General features: G+C 37.9%; 4 protein-coding genes across 10 annotated transcripts in view; 2 read left to right on the top strand and 2 right to left on the bottom strand.

The window, feature by feature from the left end:
* Positions 1 to 22,522, bottom strand: part of LOC136343025 (protein YIPF6) — a 48,647-nt gene that overhangs the window by 1,518 nt on the left and 24,607 nt on the right. Inside the window, exons 2-4 of one of the 3 annotated variants that reach the window (XM_066289391.1) lie at positions 17,826 to 17,969; positions 150 to 269; positions 14 to 92 (exon numbers count right to left, since the gene is read on the bottom strand). In XM_066289391.1, the coding sequence (XP_066145488.1) occupies positions 14 to 92; positions 150 to 269 (199 nt within the window). In that variant the 5' untranslated portion in view covers positions 17,826 to 17,969. Of the gene's footprint in view, positions 1 to 13; positions 93 to 149; positions 270 to 366; positions 573 to 1,931; positions 2,031 to 17,825; positions 17,970 to 22,522 lie in introns of those variants that run through there. The other 2 variants (XM_066289392.1, XM_066289390.1) reach the window with 2 other exon arrangements.
* LOC136343005 (monocarboxylate transporter 13-like) lies at positions 794 to 5,755 on the top strand. Of its 5 annotated transcripts, none has more exons than XM_066289357.1 (9): positions 794 to 1,180; positions 2,199 to 2,296; positions 2,461 to 2,587; positions 2,647 to 2,790; positions 2,838 to 3,139; positions 3,196 to 3,364; positions 3,422 to 3,643; positions 4,161 to 4,355; positions 4,417 to 5,755. In XM_066289357.1, exons 2-9 carry the CDS (start codon positions 2,210 to 2,212, stop codon positions 4,554 to 4,556), a joined length of 1,386 nt encoding a protein of 461 aa, XP_066145454.1. In that variant the 5' UTR covers positions 794 to 1,180; positions 2,199 to 2,209; the 3' UTR covers positions 4,557 to 5,755. The 5 variants fall into 5 exon arrangements, with proteins under 5 accessions (XP_066145454.1, XP_066145455.1, XP_066145452.1 ...); XM_066289358.1 differs by having other exon boundaries at positions 2,189 to 2,296; XM_066289355.1 differs by lacking the exon at positions 794 to 1,180 and adding an exon at positions 2,004 to 2,100.
* On the top strand, positions 6,680 to 13,538 carry LOC136342991 (ATP-binding cassette sub-family G member 1). The gene is made up of 7 exons (XM_066289328.1): positions 6,680 to 6,984; positions 8,693 to 9,000; positions 10,558 to 10,703; positions 10,763 to 11,412; positions 11,516 to 11,616; positions 12,016 to 12,171; positions 12,230 to 13,538. Exons 1-7 carry the CDS (start codon positions 6,786 to 6,788, stop codon positions 12,575 to 12,577), a joined length of 1,908 nt encoding a protein of 635 aa, XP_066145425.1. The 5' UTR covers positions 6,680 to 6,785; the 3' UTR covers positions 12,578 to 13,538.
* On the bottom strand, positions 13,441 to 15,418 carry Nup58 (nuclear pore complex protein Nup58). Its single transcript, XM_066289352.1, has 4 exons — positions 15,232 to 15,418; positions 15,079 to 15,173; positions 13,892 to 15,016; positions 13,441 to 13,690 (listed from the first exon to the last, which is right to left on the bottom strand). Exons 1-4 carry the CDS (start codon positions 15,258 to 15,260, stop codon positions 13,536 to 13,538), a joined length of 1,404 nt encoding a protein of 467 aa, XP_066145449.1. The 5' UTR covers positions 15,261 to 15,418; the 3' UTR covers positions 13,441 to 13,535.

The raw sequence follows: 22,522 nt of genomic DNA, 5'->3' as shown, positions 1-22,522 counted from the left end.
AATAAGTACATACACTCTTTTAACAGGGTTTTCTTTTCTTTCGGAAACAACACGTGGCCGAATTTAACACCTACTGCCTTAACATCTCTTAACTAAAATGGGGAACAATACAAAGTCAGGGTAATGAGTAAATGCAAAAAAGATGTTACTATAGTATCACGGATAGGCTCATCCAAGGTATTAAAATCGGGGCGCCCGATGTGCTGGGTATTTTTGTTTGAGGGAATATTCATTTCGCCCTCAACTTGAGCCCCCACATCATCGTACATCTGAAAAATAAAAGGATTATTTACAATGTAAACAAACGTAACTTTTAAGGAGAGTAGTAAACAAGTAGTATGAATACCACATAGATCAAATAACAACCTCTAGCTTCGCATGGTCCATTCTCAGCTTGTTGAAAAGTTCTAATTTTTAAGCATTAGCGATTATTTAGAAGTTAAATTATTATTTTATAGAATATTTTAAATTGAGAGGCACAATACTTATCATCCACATCAACAACTATATCAATAAAAAATTTCCTCTGACGTTGACATAGACATTATTTCAAGTGACAGTTGCTAGGTGATAATGCTAAAATTTGATTTGTACAAATGGCAGCAGACAAGGAACATTGAAGTGCTTGTAAAATTTGGCTGAATTCAAGTTGCATCAGACTTGTTCGAGGCCACCAAAAAATCTTCGGAAGAATTTTAAAAAATTAGATTTTTTAAAATTTGAGAAGATATTAAACAATGAATGTAAACATAAAAAAATAACATGTTAAAAATTTGACAAGGAGAATTATTTGAGTTTGAGTCATCAGCTGTCAAGTTGACAGTTAACAACTGATCATATTTTGAAATAAATGTATTGTACACTAATAATAAAGTAGACAATAAAATTAATGTTATTGTTATTATCTTAAATTTGTTTTTGCTATTTTTATAACCACACAATACTCAAAGAACAATGATAAGTCAAAATGCAAATAAACTAAATGGATTGTTCACATACTTCATTCTTTTATCTAATCAAATTGTGAATTTTTAGGTACAAGCAAAGCTACTACAGAAAAACCTATGATATAAACTACAAGTACTGAAAATATTAAGCTTCAGCAACGTTACAGCTAGTCAAGCATCACTGTACTATGCCAGACATTCTGCCAAGACTCATAGAAACATCTTGATTGAAGGTAATTTGCATACTGAAATACACCATTATGCACAAAAAAAAACTGAGTAAAATTTACACTTTGGGAACAACACTGCTACATGATAATGTTTTGGAATTATTGCAAATGTTTATCATATGACAGTCTGCTTCTATAAATCATTTAGACTTTTCATTAATTACCTTTAAATGCTTCTTGGTATTTAAAAACTTTATGTTCCCATATATTCCACGAAATTGCGTTAAATTCCCATAAATTTTGTATATGTATATTTTGAAATTTTGAAATGGGAATTGACTATGTAAAGAGTCTCAATATCTGTATTGTGAGCAAAAACGATGCTTAGTAAAGGTGTCTCTTCCTAAATATTGTGTGGTTATTGGTATTGTGAGCATTTGACATACTGCTTTTATCATTTACATGCTTTTATTTTGTGGACACTTTGAAGCTGAATACACTGTACAATTATTTCAAAATTAAGATTTAGTGTTGATTTTATTCTTAAATTAATTTACATAAAAAAATAGCAAAGAAAAATTATGGCCAATTTCCAAAAATTTCAAATCAAAGGTGGAAGACTTTCAACTAATCACTAATGCAATTTATATGCATAGTGCGAATAGTAAAACCAAAGAATGAGTGTTCTAGTAGGAATTGCCAGTTTTTATTATGTTGATGAGAGATGGTTAAAACAAAACAGTCAAATGAGATTTTTACATACACACTATAGATTACTATACATATTTTTACATAAGTTATAAGAATTCTTTACCTTAAGTGATCCAAAACATTACATCTTTCTCGAAACACACTAAGCATTAATCATGCCATTTTCTTTTCTAAGATCAATCATAAAATTCTTGCCACTCTCTGATGCAGAAAACAATGATCCATAAACTTAGGACAAACACAGACAGTGTATTACTCAGCTGCTATCTATCGTAAGTCAATATTGAACAAATTGAGTTGCACATTTTGACAATGCTGAAATGCGGCATTTTCTCAGTAGCCTTATGATATGAGAGATAGCCTCTTCCAGCTGGAGCAATTATGGAAATCAAAGAGAAGGCTCAGGAGCCTTATTACCCAGACGGGGGATATGGTTGGGTGATAGTTGGGGCGATTATGTTAATTAATGTAAGTTCACTGTTTTGTTCTATTAAGAGCTTATAATGAAAATTATTATCCCTGATGAAGAGCTTTTTGGCAGGAGAAAATGTTCATTACACGCGAGTGGAATACTCTACTTTGGCCACCAACTTATATCTGTTTTGTTTTACAAAACTATGTTAACCTTTTAGGTGAGCCTCCTAACTCTAGTACCATGTTTTGGATTGATATTTGGACAAGAATTTAATGAATGGGGTGTTACCAGTACCCAAACATCATTTCTACTACACTTACATAGTTCCTTGTATTGTTCATTTGGTAATAACTTTTCCGATTGTTCCATCATATTAAAAGAACAACACTTCTTCCCCTTTAAGGCTTCTTTACAAGCCCTGTTTTAAAACGATATGGAATGAAGCCAGTAGCCCTTTTTGGGGCTGCACTTATGTGCCTTGGTATTCTCTTAAGTAGTTTTGCGACGTCCTATATTCACCTAATAGGATCTACGTCCGTTCTAATAGGTTGGTAGATCTTCAATTAGAATTTTGTTTCATCAAAGTTATTCCAGGGCTGGGTCAGGGAATCGTCATGCCGGCAACTTACTTGGGTACCTACATATATTTCAAAAAAAGACTGACTATAGCTGTAAGTTTGACGATTACAAGTGCCAGCTTATCCCCAATAGTGATACCAAAAGTTTGTGATGTTATGCTCAGTCTTGTGGGCAGAAAATACACAGTGTTACTCCTATTTGGAGTTTCCTTGTTTTCTTTTATTGGTTGTCTGTTGTTGAAACCCGTTCGGAGAAAGGACGCGAGGAGTGAAGAAATGATGGAAGTTAAAGGTGCTCTTTCCACAACCACTCAGCAGGTCAGTGTGTTAAAGAGACTTTGCTTGAGTGAGTATAATACAAACTATACATATAGGAAGCCACCACTTTCTTCCTGCAAGATGACCAAAAGGACCCCGTTTACAACGATGCCACAGTTTCTAAAAAGTCTAAAACTGCCGTGCCCATAGGACTGAAACTTTTTGACATTTTTGACCTGCAACTATTGCATAATACTCCTCTAGTCATAATGATTGTCGGCTTAGGTGGGTGACTCTATGAAACGAAAATCGATTTTTAATGGAGCATTATTTTCTCTCAAGGAGTGTCTTTTGCCGCCGAACTAAACATAATACTGATGCTGCAGTTCATGCTTGGCAAATTATCGTTGTTTAACAGGAGCGAAATTGCAACGGCCGCATCAATTCAAAGTGCGGCGGATATAGTCGGTAGACTGGTAGTACCCATGTGCGTGCACTATTTTAAAGTGCACGCGAAACTCACGTACGCTAGTGCGCTGGTGGTCGCCATTCTGGCGAGAACTGGTAAGGACAATTCTGACGAGTAACAACATTTTATTTGCCAAGAACGCATTGTATTACTTGCCCTTTTACTGAACTTTTGAATTAATTATCAAAATGGAAACGTGGCTCTGTAAATAAAAACTAATTTACTGAAGGACGTAAGGAAGTAGGAATATGTATTGTAAACTGCATTTTGACGAGCAATAATTATTAAGCACAAACAATTAACAAGTAATGCTGAGTGACGTTCCTTGTTTCGCGTTCACCAAAGTTGCAAAATTAATATGATTCGTTTTTTCCAAGTTTATTTAGCTCGAAATTTGATTCTTTTTTATTATTTACGATTGTGGAGTAGCGTATCAGAGGACGTTTGGTGGTAAAAACTTAAAATTGGAATGTATCAAAAGGATTTGGAAAAATATCTCGTTAATGTGATTCATAAAAAACCTCATTTCTTTGTCAAATTCATAAATATACGTAGAGTTATGTACTTGCAATGCAGCAATGCAGTTAACTCATCCAATATCGTTAAAAATAGCACTATCTACGTGGCCTACGCAAAAACTTGTAGTCTACGTTGTCGTGACCGCCATAGGCCTCACCAAAGGTACTAGAGCTGTATTTCAGTCGGTGTTGCTTCCCAACTATGTTGACCTGGACAAAATTACCGCTGCTAATGGAATCAACATGCTTTTCACTGGAATTGTTTCATTGATAGTCGGCCCTTTGATAGGTGGGATCACATTATTTTTACTCCAAGGAACTGAAATTTAACGAATTATTGTTTCTTTTAGGATTGGTGAGGGATACGTCAGGATCAATAATTTATGCCCTGCATTCCGCCTCCCTTTTGTCGGCATTGTGCGTGGTGATGTGGATAATCGAGTACTTTTTCTGGGAAAGAAACAATTCTGCTCAAGTTTTAGACAAATAAGACTATCTTGTTACAAAGACAGAAGTATTTTTTTATAATATGCTAATAAATAATAATTTGTTTGTCGGAACTAAACTCTCATTGTGACTAATTCTCAATGCCGCAGTTTCAAGTTTATCACTGATGGACTTTGCGCGTATAAAGAAGGCGAACCACGGAAAAAGAAGCGTCACACTTCAATCAGCTGACCGATGGACAAGTTTCTTTGTCCGATTATCGTCATACTTATAATATAATTGCTGGTTAGATATCGAGGAGCATAATATGCAGTTGTAAATAAACAATAATTGGTGTATGTTTTCATTGAAAAGCACGTGGAATTTTTTGGAAGATAATTCGCAATGCAAATATCTCAGAAAACAACATAAAACAGCTAGATATTTAGGAATTATTCCAAAGAAAATTTAATTTATCGCCGTAAAAGCATTAGATCAGGTTAATTCATATCAACTGATATACTAGACTAATGGCGTTTACACCAGTAAAAAGTATACTAGAACTGGACTATAACGAACCTTCAAGGGACTTGACCTGTCGTCAGTTACGTGTGGAGGTTCGCTATAAGGGATCGAAGAAAAAAGCTTGTTGATTTAAAATTTTTGTTTTAACCAAATACCAAATTATACAATTTTTAGATGTAATACATAGGTATTTATTAAATGAGAAAAAAACAACAAAAATCTTAAGTAAAATCGCAATTTAGGTAGAACAGAAGTGTGTAATTTGAATCTATACCTTGCGGTTCTTCAATGCCTCTTCAGTTATTTTGTTTTGCAAAAGATCTGTCGCATTCAAAGGGTTTTAGTTTTCTGAATAAGTCATTTGTACATAATATCGCCACGATCTTCAAAGTAGAAAGCGCCCATTGAGCTGCGGAGATTAACACTTCGTCATTCCTTTCAACTTCCTCCTCATCACTTTAATCGTTTTCATATCGATCATTGACCGTTGTTCAAACAATGTCAATATCATTAGGAATTATCCATCATGTTATATTCACTTAAGTTCATTTCTTCAAAATCAGAAATGTGCTGGTTTTTGGCCCCTTCGCTTAAATCTTTAGCAACTAGCTCACAGCAGCATCTCCCGACAGTTCATTATAACCGAGCTTAAAGTTTCAGGAAATGATAAATATGGTTTGTTAAAACCGAATGTTTGTTAAAGTCCAATAAAAATACATTAACTTTATAGAAACTTGAGCGGGATTTTTTTGTTCGTTCGTTACAGGACTTGTTAGTTACAGCCGAGTTCTACTGTATTATAATGAGTTCAAAGCAAATACTGCCTTTGGCGGCTCAACACTACATAACCGGACCTAAGAGTCAAGAGGCTTCGGTGCAAGGCAAATTTATGCCGGCGCGGACTCGTTTATAAGTCTCAATACCCAGTGTTTCATTGGCGTTTTTTACGAATCAATTGTTTTTTTTTATTATTATTTTATTGTTTATTTCGCCCTTGTTATCATATAATTGCCCTCAGTGCGTCATTACTTCCACTGCAATTAAAGGGAGAATTTTTCAATTTGTAGAAAACCTTTGCAGCACTCAATTTGCACGAAATCATTGCCGCATCACAAGGTTTTGAGACCTAGCTACTTTCCAGACTGATGTATCCAGACTGAACTCCCGTTTGATTTTTATTCGTCGTGATTCGCAGGTCTTATGACTTTTTAACGGCAATAAACAGAGTTTTCCCTTCGGTGTATTAAAACTGAATGAATAAAAAAGCCCCTACTTTTGGCCTTACGTAGTCATCAACTTTTGTGCTTCCAACACGGGCCTGCATTTTCTCGTTCGAATTTCGATCCCCTTTTAATTCTGAGGAAAATTATATGTAACAAGTTATTGAGGCATCGCGCAAAAGCGGTTTTCGACAATTTCACCTCTTCGTTTGGAGTATTGGCTGGTTCTTGAAGATAATTTTGCTCTTAAACGCCTTCAGCGTCAAACCGCTTGGTTTTTGAAGTACCGAGAATTTGAAAGCCAGTGACGGACTCGCACATGGGTCACTGATCGCCGGGGCGCCGCGCCGAAATGCCCATCTACATGTCCGCCACTGCATCAGTAGGAGTCTGAACTGGGTATATCAGAGTCCAATGGTAAACAAAATGTATATAAGTGACCAGCGCGAGATAAGTCTAATTAGTACACAGCACCCGCTCGATTGGTTCATATCCACCGCGTTCGTGACAAATGATTTGCCGCCGTATCAAACAATAATAGTCGCGCAATGGAAACCGTACTTATGGAAGCTTCCACCCAGGGAAAAAATGGGAAACTGGCGATGGTGGGCAAGCAGCCGCAGCAACAGCAAGACGAAGAAAGCCCTCATGTGGGGTTCACTCTGGTACCATCCGATTCTCCGGTGGACATCAAGTTCGAAAACGTCACTTTTACCGCAACAGAAGGAAATTTCCTCAAAGGAAGAAGTTAGTTTATTTTATGACATATTCAAGTATGTAGAAATCCCCTAAAAAAATTAGAGAGTAGTACTAATCAAGTAAGTATTCTCTAGCCCGTGATTTTCCTTCTTCAGACGTAAAAGATCTTCGAATCAAAATCATCATCAGGCGGTGTCAAGGCTGATGGTAGTTCTCCTCGATGGTATAATTGGGTTAGTCATTTGCTTTAAGACGATTATTTGGGTGTAAAAGGAGAAACATAACTTCAACCTTGTAAAAAGGAGACGGATTTTACGCAACGATAACAATAACAATGTGAAAATATTGCCGACAAAATAATAATTAATCTTTCTGATGGCAATAAGTGCAAATTTTGAATTTTTTTTGCAACCTCAGTGCGCGCTTCGTAACGACAATAAACATTGGAAGGTGCATTATCAGTACTTATTTTAAGCACGACCTTATGGCATTTAATTGATACGTACACCTCTAGCTGAATTTCTATTTAAAACCTAACATCAGTCAGGAAAATTACTACTTCAAACGAATTGTTGGTACACGATTTAGTTTAGACATTGTTCTCATCAATTTAGCAAAGATCGGAATTACACACATGTGCGATATGATAAGGACGACGTGCGTTAATAAATCACGTTGAGATACTTTTTTCCAAAGGGAACGACCTTTACCCCCGTAAATTATGTTAACGATACCGTTACCTACGATGAATTATTAATCAACTTAAATCAAATAAAAAAAATTATCAAGGCGGTCAAATTACAATGAGCTTTTTTGTAAATATAAATTTGCCTTATCGTTAACAATATGTTATTATCGAGGGATTTTTCAGTAATACTCAAAGTAGTCCAAAGTTCAACCGTTGACGCTTACTATTGTTAGTGTAAAATTCGTCAGAAGTTTTGAATGGCCGAAATTGGACCGTTCTCATCCATTTTCTGGAAAAATGTCTTGTGTCTGGTTGACTGACTGAAAGAGGCGGGGAAGACAAGGAAAAATAACCTTTTGCTACGGGATTCACACGTACACACACACACACACACACACACACACATACATATTGAATCAAAAATTTCGCATAAACCCGTTAAGAATTGAAGGAAATATTTTTCAGGAAATACCGAACCACGTCAAATGTGGTTTTTTGGTTGTGCATTTTTGATGCAATAAACAAGTATACAGGGCTGCCCACGTAGCAGCTACATGTATTTTTTCATTTGTTCCTCATGGAACCCCCTGTATATTACGCCGTTTTTGAAATCTTTGAAAAACTCGAAACATATTTCATGTAACGTGCCCGTGTCAAATAACCGTAACGTAAAATTTTTGTTGGAACGCCGTAGATTTTAATATTCGAGGAAAAATTATAGATTTCGTCATGACTTCATAGGTATTACCCAGGGTTCATTAAATAGCATCAATTTGGAACGATTAAGCTGTGTCAGTGGACTGTGTACTGATTTTCCGTGTTAAATTAAAAAAAAAAAAAAAAAAACAGTAATTTTTGGGGGGACAATTTTTACGCCTACGAATCAATGCATTTCACGATTCCCCTCTGCAACACCACACAGATCCGTTTCAAGACAGAAACGGCTCCGTTTTATTTCATTCTAGCTTCATTATACCAGTTTCTATAGATTGTAAAGATGCTTTCATGCATCCTTTACACGTCAATACCGGCAGCTCCTAATAACACCTTTTCCTTGTTTTATCTTAGCCCGAAAACGAATTCTTCACGAGGTGAATGGTAGATTCCCCTCGGGACAGTTAATCGCCATCATGGGCCCTTCTGGTGCCGGCAAAAGTACGCTGCTCAACGTCATGAGTGGGTACAGCATTCAAGGGGTAGGGGGAAAGGTCCTGATCAACGGAAGCCCCAGAAAACTCAAGGCTTTCAGGCGATTATCTTGCTATATCACTCAGGACGACCGTCTGCAGCCTTTGTTGACTGTGAGCGAAAACATGCACATTTCAGCCGATCTTAAACTGCCCTCCAGTACCAGCGAAGAAGAGAAACAGCGTGTTGTAAGTAGGGACCAAACAAAGTATTATCTATAAATACAACTAGTCGATACTGAGTATCAATATTTCTCTCAAGCTATGATTAACGCTTCAGATAAGGAAGAAGCAAGATAAATAGAACTTTGGACTTTGGTTTTAACAACTATAAATATCAATAATCATTGCTCAAAATTCTTGCGACCATGATATTTTTCGTTTGAGATATATTTGAAAAATTCAGATCAATTAGGTTTTAGTAGGAGCATAATAAATTAACATTATTGTCTTAACGTATTGCGAAAGGTTTTAACAGAATAAAAATAATAAAGTATGAAATGTTATTGTGATGATGACGAAAATAAGGAGGAACCCAATCACAGATGAGAACAATCGTATCGCTGTTCTCTTTTGGTGTGATACAAGTGCTATCGATGGCTCTTCTTGGTACGGGGTCACTGGAACTGTATCAGCATAATTCAGCCACGCGTTTACCCAACTTTTATGCTACCGTCACTTCAGTGGTTCTGCTGAGGAAGTGATTGAACACTTCACGTATAGATACTAACAAAACTGTGGGTAAATGCACTTTTAGGAGAGCAATACAATCAGGAAACTGACCGGGAATATGATCAGGAAAGGGATAGTGAAACACTCTACCTGATGTTAATGACCATTGCAGTGACCCCACGCGATACAACACGCTCCGATCTGGGACTTCTAAGCAACTCGGACAAACATTATTTATTTGTTGTTATGTTTATTTGGCAATAATTCGATGAACGCACTTTGAAAGTTGCAACTCTAAAAAATCCTATTTTGGCGGGCACGCAGCCTACATTTGATCTCCATGGAAGGTTCAAAACGAATGTCATTTGTTCTTTTACATGTGAATTTAGCGCAAAATTTGATACATTTTTAATATTTGAAAGTCGCAATTTCAAAAGATTGAATTTTGGGCAATGAGCTACTCATGCGGCGCCTTCGCCAAAATTTCAAAAATAACGTTATATATAGTTTTTCGAGATTATTTAACTCGGAATTTTTCTCGAGTTTACTTAATTCGTAATACGATTAATATTCATTGTTTAAAAGCAGCAATTAGGCACCATAATTTTGGCGAATGCATCGGTGATGTCGCGCGCTCGCCAAATTGTGAGAATTAATGTCGTCGCGTGAGTTTCAAGTTTATTTCGCTGAAACTCGATTATTTTGACCATATAAGGCTGTTTGAAAGCAATTTTGTTGATAACATTTATCACTTTGGCGGATGGATCATCTTATATTGCACCTTCGCTAAAGCTAAAAAAAAATTTTCATTATTTATATGTATGGTGCTTTTTACCTACTTACATGCTTTTTGGGAAATATATTAAATACACATAGAGCAAATATTAGTTATTACGATATATATTTGCAAATTAAACATTGTATTGATTCGCACAAAATAGGCGAATCGAAAGTCCATGTAATGTTGACCATTTACACAAAAAAAATAATGATTATTGTATTTTCTTATTTTGGTAACCAAAGTCCAAAGTCTTTTGGTGACACTCATCATAAAATAACGTTCAACAATTTCAGATAGACCTAATTTTAAAAACATTAGGTCTCAGCGAAACTAGAGATACCAGGACGCAACGTCTCTCTGGCGGTCAAAAGAAGAGGCTTTCCATAGCCTTGGAATTGGTGAGCAACCCTTTGGTCATGTTCCTCGACGAACCTACCACGTAATAAGTAAAGCCGAAGACAAAACGTAACGGAATAATCTGACTAGACAATTTTGCAGAGGTCTGGACAGTTCGTCCTGCAAACAATGCCTCGAACTACTAAAACTTCTGGCAGGGCAGGGACGAACGATAGTTTGCACCATCCACCAACCTTCGGCCAGCCTCTTCCAAATGTTCGATCAAGTTTACGTGCTATCCGGAGGCAGGTGTCTCTATCAAGGTGGCACCGCCAACATGATCCCCTTTTTCCAGGACATTGGATTCCCATGTCCGAAGTTCCACAATCCGGCCGATTACGTAATCGAATTGGCCTGCGGCGAGTATCAAACTGAGGCCAACGAAAAGATTGAAACTATGGTGGCGACCTCGCAAAACGGGCAGAGTTTGAAATACTTCCAAGACTCCGAAAAAATCCTCAAAACCGGCTTTTCGGGGAGTGCCATGTTCGAAGACGAATCGGGCACTTTGCAGGCCACCTCAAAATTGAACCAACTTAAAGTTTTACTTAAAAGGGGCTACATAAAATCCAAACGCGATCAAACATTGACGTATCTCCGAATCGGTGTGAACGTGCTGACCGCCTTAATGTTGGGGACCTTGTACTTTAAGGCCGGAATTGACGGGTCCAAAGTGTTGGACAACTATAATTTGCTGTTTTCTATACTCATGCATCACACGTTTTCCACGATGATGCTCACCATACTGACATGTAAGTATAGGAACTAATTATCTGACAAATTAGCCATTTTTATAAAAAATTATTTGCACTTAAGCATAAGGATTTTACTGAAATGTTAACTGTTTTGTTTCAGTTCCCACAGAAATGAGCATTTTAATTAAGGAGCATTTCAATCGATGGTACTCATTGAAGATGTATTACACGTCTGTAACGATTATTGACATACCGCTCTCGGTAAGTTTAATACTGGCCATATTCAGCAGAGGCATAGTACACGTGCATATTTTGAGATTTATTAATAATTAAATGTATAAATAGCGGTTGGCCTGTTTTTAATTACAAATTGATGCGTTTTACCACTCAAAATATGATCTAACACATCTAAATCTATTTGAAAGGTGGTATATCATTCAGCATCACTCTGAACAGTTGCACAACTGATAACTATGCTGAACGGGGCCACTAATTTCGTAATTAATTATACGCACAAAGGTCAGCAGATTAAAGTGCATATAACTTTAAAAATAAAATAATATCCATGGAAGCGCTAAATACTCGCCGATTTCGTGGTTTCCATGGAAATTACCATCGCAGCGACACACTCATCAACGTTTATTTAACATTTTTTCAAAGGCGTTTTGCTGTTTCCTCTTCACCTCCATAATCTACTACATGACGGCTCAGCCCTACGATAATACTCGCTTCACCATGTTCTTCGTCACCAGTTTGCTGGTGGTGTTTGTAACTCAAAGTTTCGGTTTAGTGATTGGGGCCTATTTCAACGTTGTGGTAAGTTCAATCGCTCCTCTTCCCTCCACAAATGCCCACATTCACTTATTCCTTGCAGGATGGCACTTTCTTGGGTCCCACTTTGACGGTGCCCATGATGATGTTCGCGGGCTTCGGCGTGTCCCTTAAAGACTTGCCCTCATACTTGTATTGGGGCAGTTACGTGTCCTTTCTGAGGTTCGGCCTAGAGGGGGTCGTGGGTGCCATATATGGCTTGGAGAGACCCACCATTGATTGTCCGGAGGACCAATATTGCCATTACCGGTATCCCAAAAAATTCCTCGCCGATGTTGCGGTAAAATCGGACCAGTTCAGCAACGACGTCATTGCGCTGGTTTTGTTCTGGTTTGTGTTAAGAACTTTAGCGTTCGTGGTATTAAAATACAAATTACACAGTGTTCGATAGTTGCTGTAATTAGCCATAATAGCGCTATTAGGCTGTGTCTTTTTTATTTTAGTGATAATAATCGTGTAGATGAGTACATTATAATTATTTATTAATTTCGGCAGATATGTGCGACATCTAAAAAATGTGAAAATGCATATCAAAGTATCTAATTCATGTCCAGTCTTTATACTCTAGTCCTTTATAATCCTGTATGTACTGATTATAATAATTCAAAATAAAAAAAATTTCCGCAATATTTTAAAATCGAGCAAGTCAATTAGCGGGTTTGGAAGAAGTGATAAAACGCCTTGTATTCCAACAAGCCGATGTTTCGACCATACATGTGATCTTACTTAGTGCTAAACTATCTATAGGGTGTTCATTTCAAAACGAACCACCCGAAATATATTTTCGTTGGGAGGAAATTTGAAATAATAGAAAAACGTCTATTTACATGTCTAGGGGAAAGTTTAATTTGACGTTAAGGAGAATCGTTTCAATCACCCCCAGCTACCCCCACTTTAATATTTTAAATGGCACTTCACATCGAGTGGCACGTATTGGTGCCTCGTTTTGAGATGAACATTCTGTTTAAAGAAGCAATTAATAACTGAAACGTTTTAAAACTGTATTGTGCGTCTCCTGCGCGGCTATTAATTGTTCCCTTATATGTGTTTTAAATTTGAAAAAAAAAAAACAAATATATGGTCGAAACGTCCGTTTTATGAAACCAAAAAAATTTCCTCTTAAAATACTATACGGCAGTTTCATTCTTTGTTTCAAACCCGTGAATTCTTTTGCTAAATTCCATTCTGGGGTGCAAACTTGATAATCACCAATCCCTTACAATATGATCATTAATTTATTTTAAAAACTCAGTATAAAAATAAAATCATGTTTTGTCTTTATTTATGTTATGTAGATATACAACGTTTATGTCAGAGAATGCTCATAATAAACGGATTATTCTTCAACGTTATATCTTTCCACGTTTATTTCCGGTGGGGGGTTTCTGCAGCTGGAAGGAGTTAGCAAGTGAAGTGGATTGATTGAAAGTGGTGGAGCCAAACAGAGACGAGTTTGCGGCCTGTGTATTACCCAATGGGAGAGCGAATCCAGTGGTCCCAAAACCTTGGAAAGTTTATATTTGATAGCCAATCGCATTTTCTACTGGTTCTACTAATATCAAGAAGTTACTGATCAAAAATGCTTTGAAGTAAACTTTGTTTATTGCATGCATGTTATGGTTGAGGCTTGTCTTAATAAAAATCTTCTGTCCAACTATTTTACATATTATTTCTAATTTTGTAATTATTTTTCAATATAACATACCAGTTCCAGGAACACTGGTGTTAGGCCCTGGATATGCTGGAGGTTGTGCTGCAGGTTGTTGTGCCGTTGTAGATGTCATATTACTCAAAGTAAGAGCATTAAAAGGTGTTGGCCCAGTGGCTACTTTGGGAGAGGTTGATACAAAAGTCATGTGATGGGTAGACCCCTTGGCCAGCTTTTCAAAAGGGTTGCTATTGTCCTGCAACAAGTGTTTGCGAATATTCATATAGCTCTCTTTTTGTGACTCCACTTGAGTATGCACAGATTGTAATCTTCCTGCTAAAGCGACAAAAGTCTCGTGTAACCTTCTCATTCCCATGGCCAAATCTTGGGGCATCAATGGGTCAGGGTTCATGTGGCTTTTAACAAATTTCTCGACAGTGTCAATTTGCACTTTCAAATTTTGCATGTCATTTTCAAACTGATCAGCCAAACTGAAGAAGAATTTTAATGGGGCCATGTTTTCATACTGCAATCCTGGAGGTGTGTCATGGGTTCTCTGAGCCATTTCCACACTTTGAACAGTCCTTACTGTATCAAACTTCAATTTCTCAGCCATCTGTCTGTTCCTCTTTAGCCATTTCTCAATATCATTTAAATTGCTGCTCAACTGATCAATTTCTTGCTCCACTTTTCGGAAATCTCTTATGGAGCAACGTGAAATATCAGAACTATACACTTTCTGTTGTTTAACAAACTCCTTAAGCTGTTCTACAGTCTGCAGGACCTCATTGGGTAAAGGTTGATCTTTGGGAGCAACCTCTTTTTGAGTTGTCACTGCCACTTTTGATTGATTTAATGTGGCCACACCACCTAAACCCACAGGAGTGGAAGTTGTTACTGCTGATATAGAGGTAGGAGCTGCAGTACAAACTCCAAAGCCCAGAGATACGGTAGTAGCTGATGGTACAGCAGTGGCTACCGCAGGTTGTGAAGGCCCAAATCCGAAATTTGTACTTGTTGTTGTCGCTGTCCCAAAACCAAACCCAGTAGTGGTGGCTGGCATTGTGATGTTAGTATTTGAAGAACCCATAAATGATAAAGTGGGTGCTGTTGAGGTGGTTGTTGAACCTAATAACACAGTCCCAAGAGATGGAGTTGAAAATAATGAGCCAGTAGCTGGGGCTAAAATAATTATTAAAGAGTGGTTGAGCCACAGTATGAAATCTTGTCTCTGTAAATCTTACTCGCAGCTGTTGGAAGAGCAAGTGATAATGTGGGGGCTTGAGCCGAGCTCCCAAAGGAAAAGGTTGGTGTAGTCAAGGTTGGAGCTGGGGTAGTTCTAGGGATTTTATTTAAATGTGTGATACATGTTAAAAGCTTTAGGTTTTTCCACTTACTTGACACCAAAGGAGAAGCCACTGGCCATATTTGCAGCAATAATAATATAGAAAATGTAAGTAAACAATCACCTTAAAGAATACTTCGTTATGAATTTTTGAGGAAATGTAAGTTTGAAACAACTGAAAATTTTTACGTGTTTTTTAATTATCTTCTGTTACAATCCTAACCTCTTATTCCTAACAACTAGTTGTGAAATTTAAACATCAACCAACGATTAGCTAGCTATCTCTATTTATTTTATGAGAAAAGAGCAACAAAACTGGAATGGTGTAAGTCACTGGTTAACAAATGCATTTCTTTAATCGCCATTTTTAGTCTTAAATGTAATACTGATATTAGGATTATATTTCACTTATTATTATGTTTATCGAGGCATAAGTATTGGCAATTACTGCAATAATTGATGAAATTCTTAAATATTTATAACAATAAAATTAGAATTACAATTTCATTTCAAACAATTGTTAGACAATTCAACTCAAGCCTAAATATGGCGAACTAGAGAGCTCGGCATCGCTGCATTATGCAATCACCGCTGTATGGCGCCACTTTTCACAAATACCACGGGGATATTTATTGAAGTGGCGTACTAGTGGGCGTAGAAAAAGGATTTAATTGGAAATTTACGTCATTACACGATCGTAGGATCCCGATTTCCTATCGCAGTGTTGGCAAAATAGGATTTATGCTCCATCAGCAGGCATGACAATCAGTAGTATATTGCGTTTGTAACAGCTGCTATTAATTTTTGGTGGTAAACCACGAGTTTTTCGGTAGTGATCTTGACGTTCTTCATATAAAAGAACGGCAAAATACCTAGAGCAATACGCAACGGGAGTAATAAAGTTCATAAATCCAGTTTAAATTAATGTATTCACTTTGATATGCACAAAGAGCATTTTTCATATGCTTTCTCCAGATTATTTGTAAATCTGCTGAAATGCTTTCCAAATACCATCAAAACTACTCTAAATTTAAACTACATATGTACTTTTGACTATTGTTGACCACAAGACTGCGTTCATTATGATTGTCCTCCCACAAATAATTGTCTCTGCTGAGATTCCCTGAACGGGCGCGTAAAAACAATGGGAAATTTCAGCCAGATCAGCTTACGAGGGGTTGAAACCCGCAACAACCTTACTCGACAAGAACAAGCAGCGCACTTTCTTTAGGTCACACTCAAAGGTTTCCTTTGAGTATTTTCTCACAAAGTGCCTACTTATCAGTCCGTGTTTGTCTTCTTTTCCTTGATGTTTATCTTCCACTATGAGTGTGTGTTCCGCTTCGAGGAATTTAATAGACAGTTGTTTAGGGGTGAAATGCTGCCCATCGATGTAGAATGAAAAGCATTATCATTCTAGTTCATACATCTCCCAATAGAGAATAAATGTTAGTATCAATTAGTTTTATCTCAGAATTACATTGCTCCAACTTTCTATTGCTGTGTGACACGTTATTAGTACCGAATAGAATAAAAAAAAAGGAACAGGCAGCCTCAAATGCACGGAACATGTGCATGAGTGATTTAAATACATATATTCCAATTCGTCGAACAATACCAGGCATTTAAATTTTAACTTAATTATCACTTTGGTCGTTACTCATGACCCACCGACTAATTTGATTATATTATTATTCGCACTTCCTTGTCCTTGATGCATTCGTTCAGCCTTTTGGAAGGTCACTAATATTACAATTTACAACCCTTTATTGTAAAAGAACGTCTGCAAAGACCCAAACCATTGTAAATATTAATATTTTACTTTGGGGGTAAAGATGGAGGCGTGTAAAATTACAAATTGCGCGAGACGCTAATATATTTGATATTTAACAGGTAGGTACCAACGAAAGTAACTTCCGCTTGAATCTTATCTTAATTTACTATATCCTGTTTTCAAGAACGTTTGCTATACCTTTCAAGTGTTTTTTCGCTTTTATTGCCCCTATGAATCATCACTTACCTTCCTCTGTTTAAGTGTACTGCGTGTCTCTCGTATACATTATGAAGGACATTTATTTTTATAGTGTTAAAATGCTTAGAGATCGGTTTAAGGATCGCTAGATCCATGTATTACTGGAAATGTATCTTAATGGAAGAGGATTTTTATGGAAAGCACGAAACTAACACTCCATCTCTATTTCACTGTTTCCATATTGTCATACTTTGGGTAAAGTTGCCAGGACTTGGAGGTATTGGTCTTAACACGGCAACCGCAGTACACTGAACGAAGTCCAGAGAGTTTATTTATTAAACAATAAAATTTTGATTGAATGGCGTGAGTATTTTATAAAGGAGAGGACCCCCGCTAAAATCCACATAAAACGACAAATTTTATTAGAAAATAAAATTTTATCTCGGCCTCTTAATGGAGCGCTATAAACAATGTCCCGGGTGGTAAAAATCCTCTCGGTTTGGTACTTCACACTGAGTGTTAATCGACCCGAACCACCGTAACCATCAAGTGGATTAGCTACAACTTCTGCTCTATACCAGGCGAAGTCGAAAATAAACGTCAAATAATAAGATCAGGCTTGCCTTCTTATCCTCCTTCTTCTGTATTTTATTAACAAATACTGTCCTACTTACCCTTTTCTAGCTATTGGATACCATTAAACAGTGGGCTACAAGCGGCACAAAGTAAGCGGCAATTTCACCTAGAGAAAATTTACAGCTGCCCCCGGTAAGAGGATCGAGGACCCTACTGCAGTAGTTGAGTTGTCCTTCCAAGACCTGAAAACACAAATCTCTTCTTATCTCGACCGAAAAAAACTTTAAAAATGCCATTCTCTGCTCGTTATCTGACGGTCCGATCTCGGACCTCTCAAGGCCCACTACGGCACTGATAAACACATCGAAAACAATCGAATGTGCGCTGAGAAACAAAAGAGGTCCGGGCCAAATTAGTCAGGACAACATGGATTCCTAATAATTCACACGAGTTCTTATCTGGCTTTTTTGATGGCCAAGTCAGAATAGGGGGTATTAAATGTGTAGGTGTATTTGGGATTTGGTTCCAGGGGCTGAACAAGGTTATAATAGGAGCTAAATGTATTTTTTTTGTATTGATAGAAAAGAGAAATGCGCAACAATTACGTAAACCCATTCGTGCATCCGAGGTATGGAAGGAAGATATTTGAGGATATCGCCACAACTCTACAGTTCGTACAATTTTCGAAATATCTTAAGTTCCATTAGCAATGGATTATTTTTCTCAGAATTTGTGCATTTCAAATAGTTTCAAAACTCTCGCTAATGCGTGTTTTCACCCGGAAGATTGATCGAGAAATCAACATATTCAATAATACGGAGGGGAGGTACTTCAGGTAACTGATGAAATTTCCTAGTTGCTTTCCCGGCATCAAGTGATGGCATATGTTATCACGTTTGGTAGTACTTAAGAACCTAGGGGGGGGCTCCCTCGATATATGTACACATGTGGTTCACGGGCCGTATGCCGTGGTGGTTTTGGTACAACTCGGCATTTGAAAGTTTGATAATGATTAGTGAGGAACCTCCGGAGACTTCCAGTCAATTACCAAATTCCAGTAGCCCCTTCATGCTGCCGCCCCTGGTCCGGGATGAGCAAACAACACACTGCGAGTGATTCGCGAGGAATGCGGCCCCCGAGGCGCTGCACCTGGCCGCCATGGGTGCCCCTTTGTCCCCCCGCGGTCTTAAATAAATGCGACCCGTTGTACACGCATCGAGATTCCTCTTCAATGGAAGATTTTGGAGCTCTTGCTGATGGTAAAACATGAAGACTGGCTGCACCTAACGCTGTTTGCTCAACGCGTTTGAAACGGACCGCACGCAAGTCATTCCAAACCCCATTAAGATGGTACTAAATGGAAAACAGTTGGGAACCATCAGTGCGAGCCGTAAAAAACCGCGTCCGAGATGATGATGCCCACATTATCACTTTGGGAGTTTGCTTCGAGTTGGGTTCTAATGTGTTTGTGCTTGTTCAATAAATCATTTGGCGTTTTCGCACCTCGTTTAAGGCTGCTTGCCGGTCTTATTCACTGCTACTCGTCCACCTTTAAGTGCTTAAATGCCTACTCACGCCAAAGGAATGTCCCATTTTTCAAAAAATTCCATTGAAAAGAAAGTAACTTATAGACAAAGGGACTATACGGCCCGTGTAAACTTAGGATTGTCAGTAGATCATAAAAGCGCAGTGGTCTTATCTATTTTTGGCTTTGTATGGTCAAAAGTACCGCTTAATAAGGTCAAAACCGAAACGAGGGAGGAATGCGTTATTCATACTTCCGATGGTGGTCCCGAAGGAATTTTAATAACCTGTAAAATTTCATAGATAGTAAAAGATCGGTCATTCATCGACATGAAGACAGTACCGCCGTACCGATAAACATTTTTTCACGAAATGTTATCAGTGTCCTTTTTGACAGTCGTTCAATGGGCCGGCCCATAAACACCGGAAGACCATTGTCTGTTAAGGGTCTGCATGATTTTGCACTTAAGTTTATGGCTACTGACGTGAAATAAATCCACGCTTTATTAACCCAATTGTTGAGGAGGAATGCGTATGAATTTAACTTCTCTTTTAAAATAATTTGAAAATCACAAAAATGAACAACAAAGGAAAAGATAAATATCAACGTTGTTTGCAAGTTCGGCTTGAATTTTCCTGTTCACGATCAAAGATTCGTCATAAAGGGACAGAATGGTTTCAAAAAAAGGAAATTTAAAGTTGATGTTTGCACGTTTCAAGGCTCTGAAGCTACCTTCGTGCAGCTTCAACTGCACAGAAATTTTGCGGACTTGTGTCTCAAACTATTCTCTACGAAGTAAGAAAACTTCATAAATTTTGCTCTTGACGATCAGAATGTCTGCATAAATCAAAATCATAGCTGCAATTAAAGAAAATGTAATATGAAATGTTCGTATGCTTCAAGGAGCTCTAGCTACTGGTTACCAGCTTCAATAACTCTGAAATTTTTGAGATTTGCGCCTTTTCTCTCAACTCGATTAATTGGCCGTTTTATGGATCTTGAAAATTGACTTCATTGCACTTTCATTTATAAGCACTTTACTCAAATTGCAAAGGCAAGCATCAAAGTCAAAAATGGCCCAAAGAAGTAGGTACTTATTTGACGGTCAGGGATGTATTGCTCTCTGTGTTGAATTCGATAGTCGAAGTATAAGCAATTACCGAACCTGCTCGTATCCTCCAATACCTAGAGAAGCATAAAATACATTAGAGTCGTAAAAAGGAAATTTAAGCATGTGCCTAATCGCCTTAAGCTGAAATTTTGTATTTAAATATATGATGATTTAACAATTCGAAGCCATACTGTCTGCGTAGTTTCTTAGCAAATATTAATAACCCATTAATAACCCTTAAAAATTCTTTTCCTAGGTGTCATCACGAGCACTACCACATAACCTTATATCCTGACTTCCTCGCTGTCACGTTCGATGATCTAGAAAGCGTCACGGGCGTGATATCGTGTTTGACAGTTTTGATGCCGCTTTTTGGCAGATGAAACACTAATCCGTGGCGGCGGCAAAATGGCAGGAAGTAGCATCTCCATGACGCCCATATGCGGCGATCGCGTCAGTCCATGATGCATCTTTGATGACAAAATGGCGTTATAAACGTTGCCTTCTAAAAAACAAGCTGCCTCGCTATTCGTGGAACTGTTAAAAGTTCTTCTAGATCATTGATGGTCGTGTTGGGCTTAAACTTTTGCATTAATTACTGTTGACGATCGCATCATGTGAGATAAAGCAACAACAATTCAATCACCGAGTGGCTCGTTTCCGTGAAACCGAATAAATGTTCCGTAAGCTCCTAGAAATCTTCGAATCAACAAATTATTAAAGATTTAAAATATGTAATATTAATTTGAAATCGGGAGGGTTCCAGCTGCCAGGTGTTTAAAGGCGATAAATACTCTTGAGTTATGGCGAAATTAAACAAAACGTCCATTTCAACGCTGTAAATATCGTTTTCCAATGTAATCATGAATGCGAAGATGATTATTTATTGTATGAATATTTTCTTGTTGATTAGGTAGTGTAGTTGCCACTTCAGCGACGCGTATAAGTAAATGTCAATACGTCTTGTCTTTAAATTGCAATTTTCGGCTTTTTAATGAGTGAATGACGAGCCGGTTTTCCCGTCCATTCAATCCGAACCAACCACCGTGGTCGTGATGGAACCGCGGTGACGTCGTATGGTGGGAACAAAACTGAAGATCGGGGAAGACTGAAGAGACCGAAGAGAGCATTCACGGATATCTTTGTTCTAAGCCTGCTGCTTGATGGCAGGTCTTCAGGAATGTTAATTGCGACTGCCAGGTCTTCGGCGGCGTTGCCGTTGCCGCCGATTTTTCGTTGCTAGAAAGCGAGAACGGAACAGTTCCCTCTAGGAGAGAGATGAGCTTTGTTTATTTAATATAATACCCATAAAATTAAATTATGCCATAAAGATGCAGCGAGCAGATAAAATAAATTAATCATAAGCGCAAAGGGGCCTGAGAAAAAACCATTAAGGAATGTCGTGGGCCCCCCGGCAGGCCCGAACAAGCCCGGGCGGTAAAAACAAAAGCAGAAGAGCCTCAGGTGGCTTTCGATCGGGGTCCCTCGTCATTTCTGACACATCCACGGTCCCGCCATTTATTTGCCTGCACAAAACATGAATTTACAATTATGTAAAGATCGGACTCTTGTTATGGGCATTATACACGGCTGACGGTTGTTCACGCACCGACTCGGTCGATTTCGGACAAATGTCACACAACTCAGGTCCACCTAAAATGAGTACATATTGTATTGGTATGGTAATTATCCTGCTTAGTGAAAGCTTCAAAAGCCAAAAGAATCATCGATATACGAGGTAGATCCTTTTTATACAGCGGGTCACTTTTTGGAGCTTAGCCATAGGGACGGACCACGGTATCCACGAAAGATACGAGGTCGGTTAAATTGGGGTAAAGTCACGCAATTTGGACCTCGAGATGCGGCGCTCTCTATTGGCAAATAAAAAACTGAGTAAATATTTGAATTTTCTACGATCGACTTTCTCGGTGTAGTAAATTTCGTCAAATGTCGTGTTAGAGTTCAAAAATATAATTAAAAACATCGACACCTTAAAATTTGTGTGCTGCTTGTGTGATTAATTAGTACCCCCTAAGACTGGTGGTTAATTTTCCATAAGGAGTCACGTTTCATGCCCGACAATTAACGGGGGTGGGAAGGGAGTTCAAAATCCCCAGTGACGTCCGAACCCGGATTGCACAACTGGTAACAACAGCGAC

This window comes from Euwallacea fornicatus, chromosome 13 (assembly GCF_040115645.1).
Source record: "Euwallacea fornicatus isolate EFF26 chromosome 13, ASM4011564v1, whole genome shotgun sequence".
Taxonomy (NCBI): domain Eukaryota; kingdom Metazoa; phylum Arthropoda; class Insecta; order Coleoptera; family Curculionidae; genus Euwallacea; species Euwallacea fornicatus.
The sequence above is the reverse complement of the archived record's forward strand: the minus strand, read 5'-3'. Positions and strand labels throughout refer to the sequence as shown.

What these genes read in the sequence shown, in the direction of transcription:
- LOC136343005 (XM_066289357.1), top strand. Translation starts at nt 2,210, where the DNA reads ATGGAAATCAAAGAGAAGGCTCAGGAGCCTTATTACCCAGACGGGGGA. An exon ending in CATAATGATTGTCGGCTTAG is followed by an intron (nt 3,365 to 3,421) that starts GTGGGTGACTCT and finishes TTTTCTCTCAAG; the next exon opens with GAGTGTCTTTTGCCGCCGAA. An exon ending in CGCCATTCTGGCGAGAACTG is followed by an intron (nt 3,644 to 4,160) that starts GTAAGGACAATT and finishes CGTTAAAAATAG; the next exon opens with CACTATCTACGTGGCCTACG.
- LOC136342991 (XM_066289328.1), top strand. Translation starts at nt 6,786, where the DNA reads ATGGAAACCGTACTTATGGAAGCTTCCACCCAGGGAAAAAATGGGAAA. An exon ending in AAATTTCCTCAAAGGAAGAA is followed by an intron (nt 6,985 to 8,692) that starts GTTAGTTTATTT and finishes GTTTTATCTTAG; the next exon opens with CCCGAAAACGAATTCTTCAC. An exon ending in GGGCCTATTTCAACGTTGTG is followed by an intron (nt 12,172 to 12,229) that starts GTAAGTTCAATC and finishes TATTCCTTGCAG; the next exon opens with GATGGCACTTTCTTGGGTCC.
- Nup58 (XM_066289352.1), bottom strand. Translation starts at nt 15,260, where the DNA reads ATGGCCAGTGGCTTCTCCTTTGGTGTCAA. An exon ending in GGCTTCTCCTTTGGTGTCAA is followed by an intron (nt 15,174 to 15,231) that starts GTAAGTGGAAAA and finishes TAAAATCCCTAG; the next exon opens with AACTACCCCAGCTCCAACCT. An exon ending in TGCTCTTCCAACAGCTGCGA is followed by an intron (nt 15,017 to 15,078) that starts GTAAGATTTACA and finishes TAATTATTTTAG; the next exon opens with CCCCAGCTACTGGCTCATTA.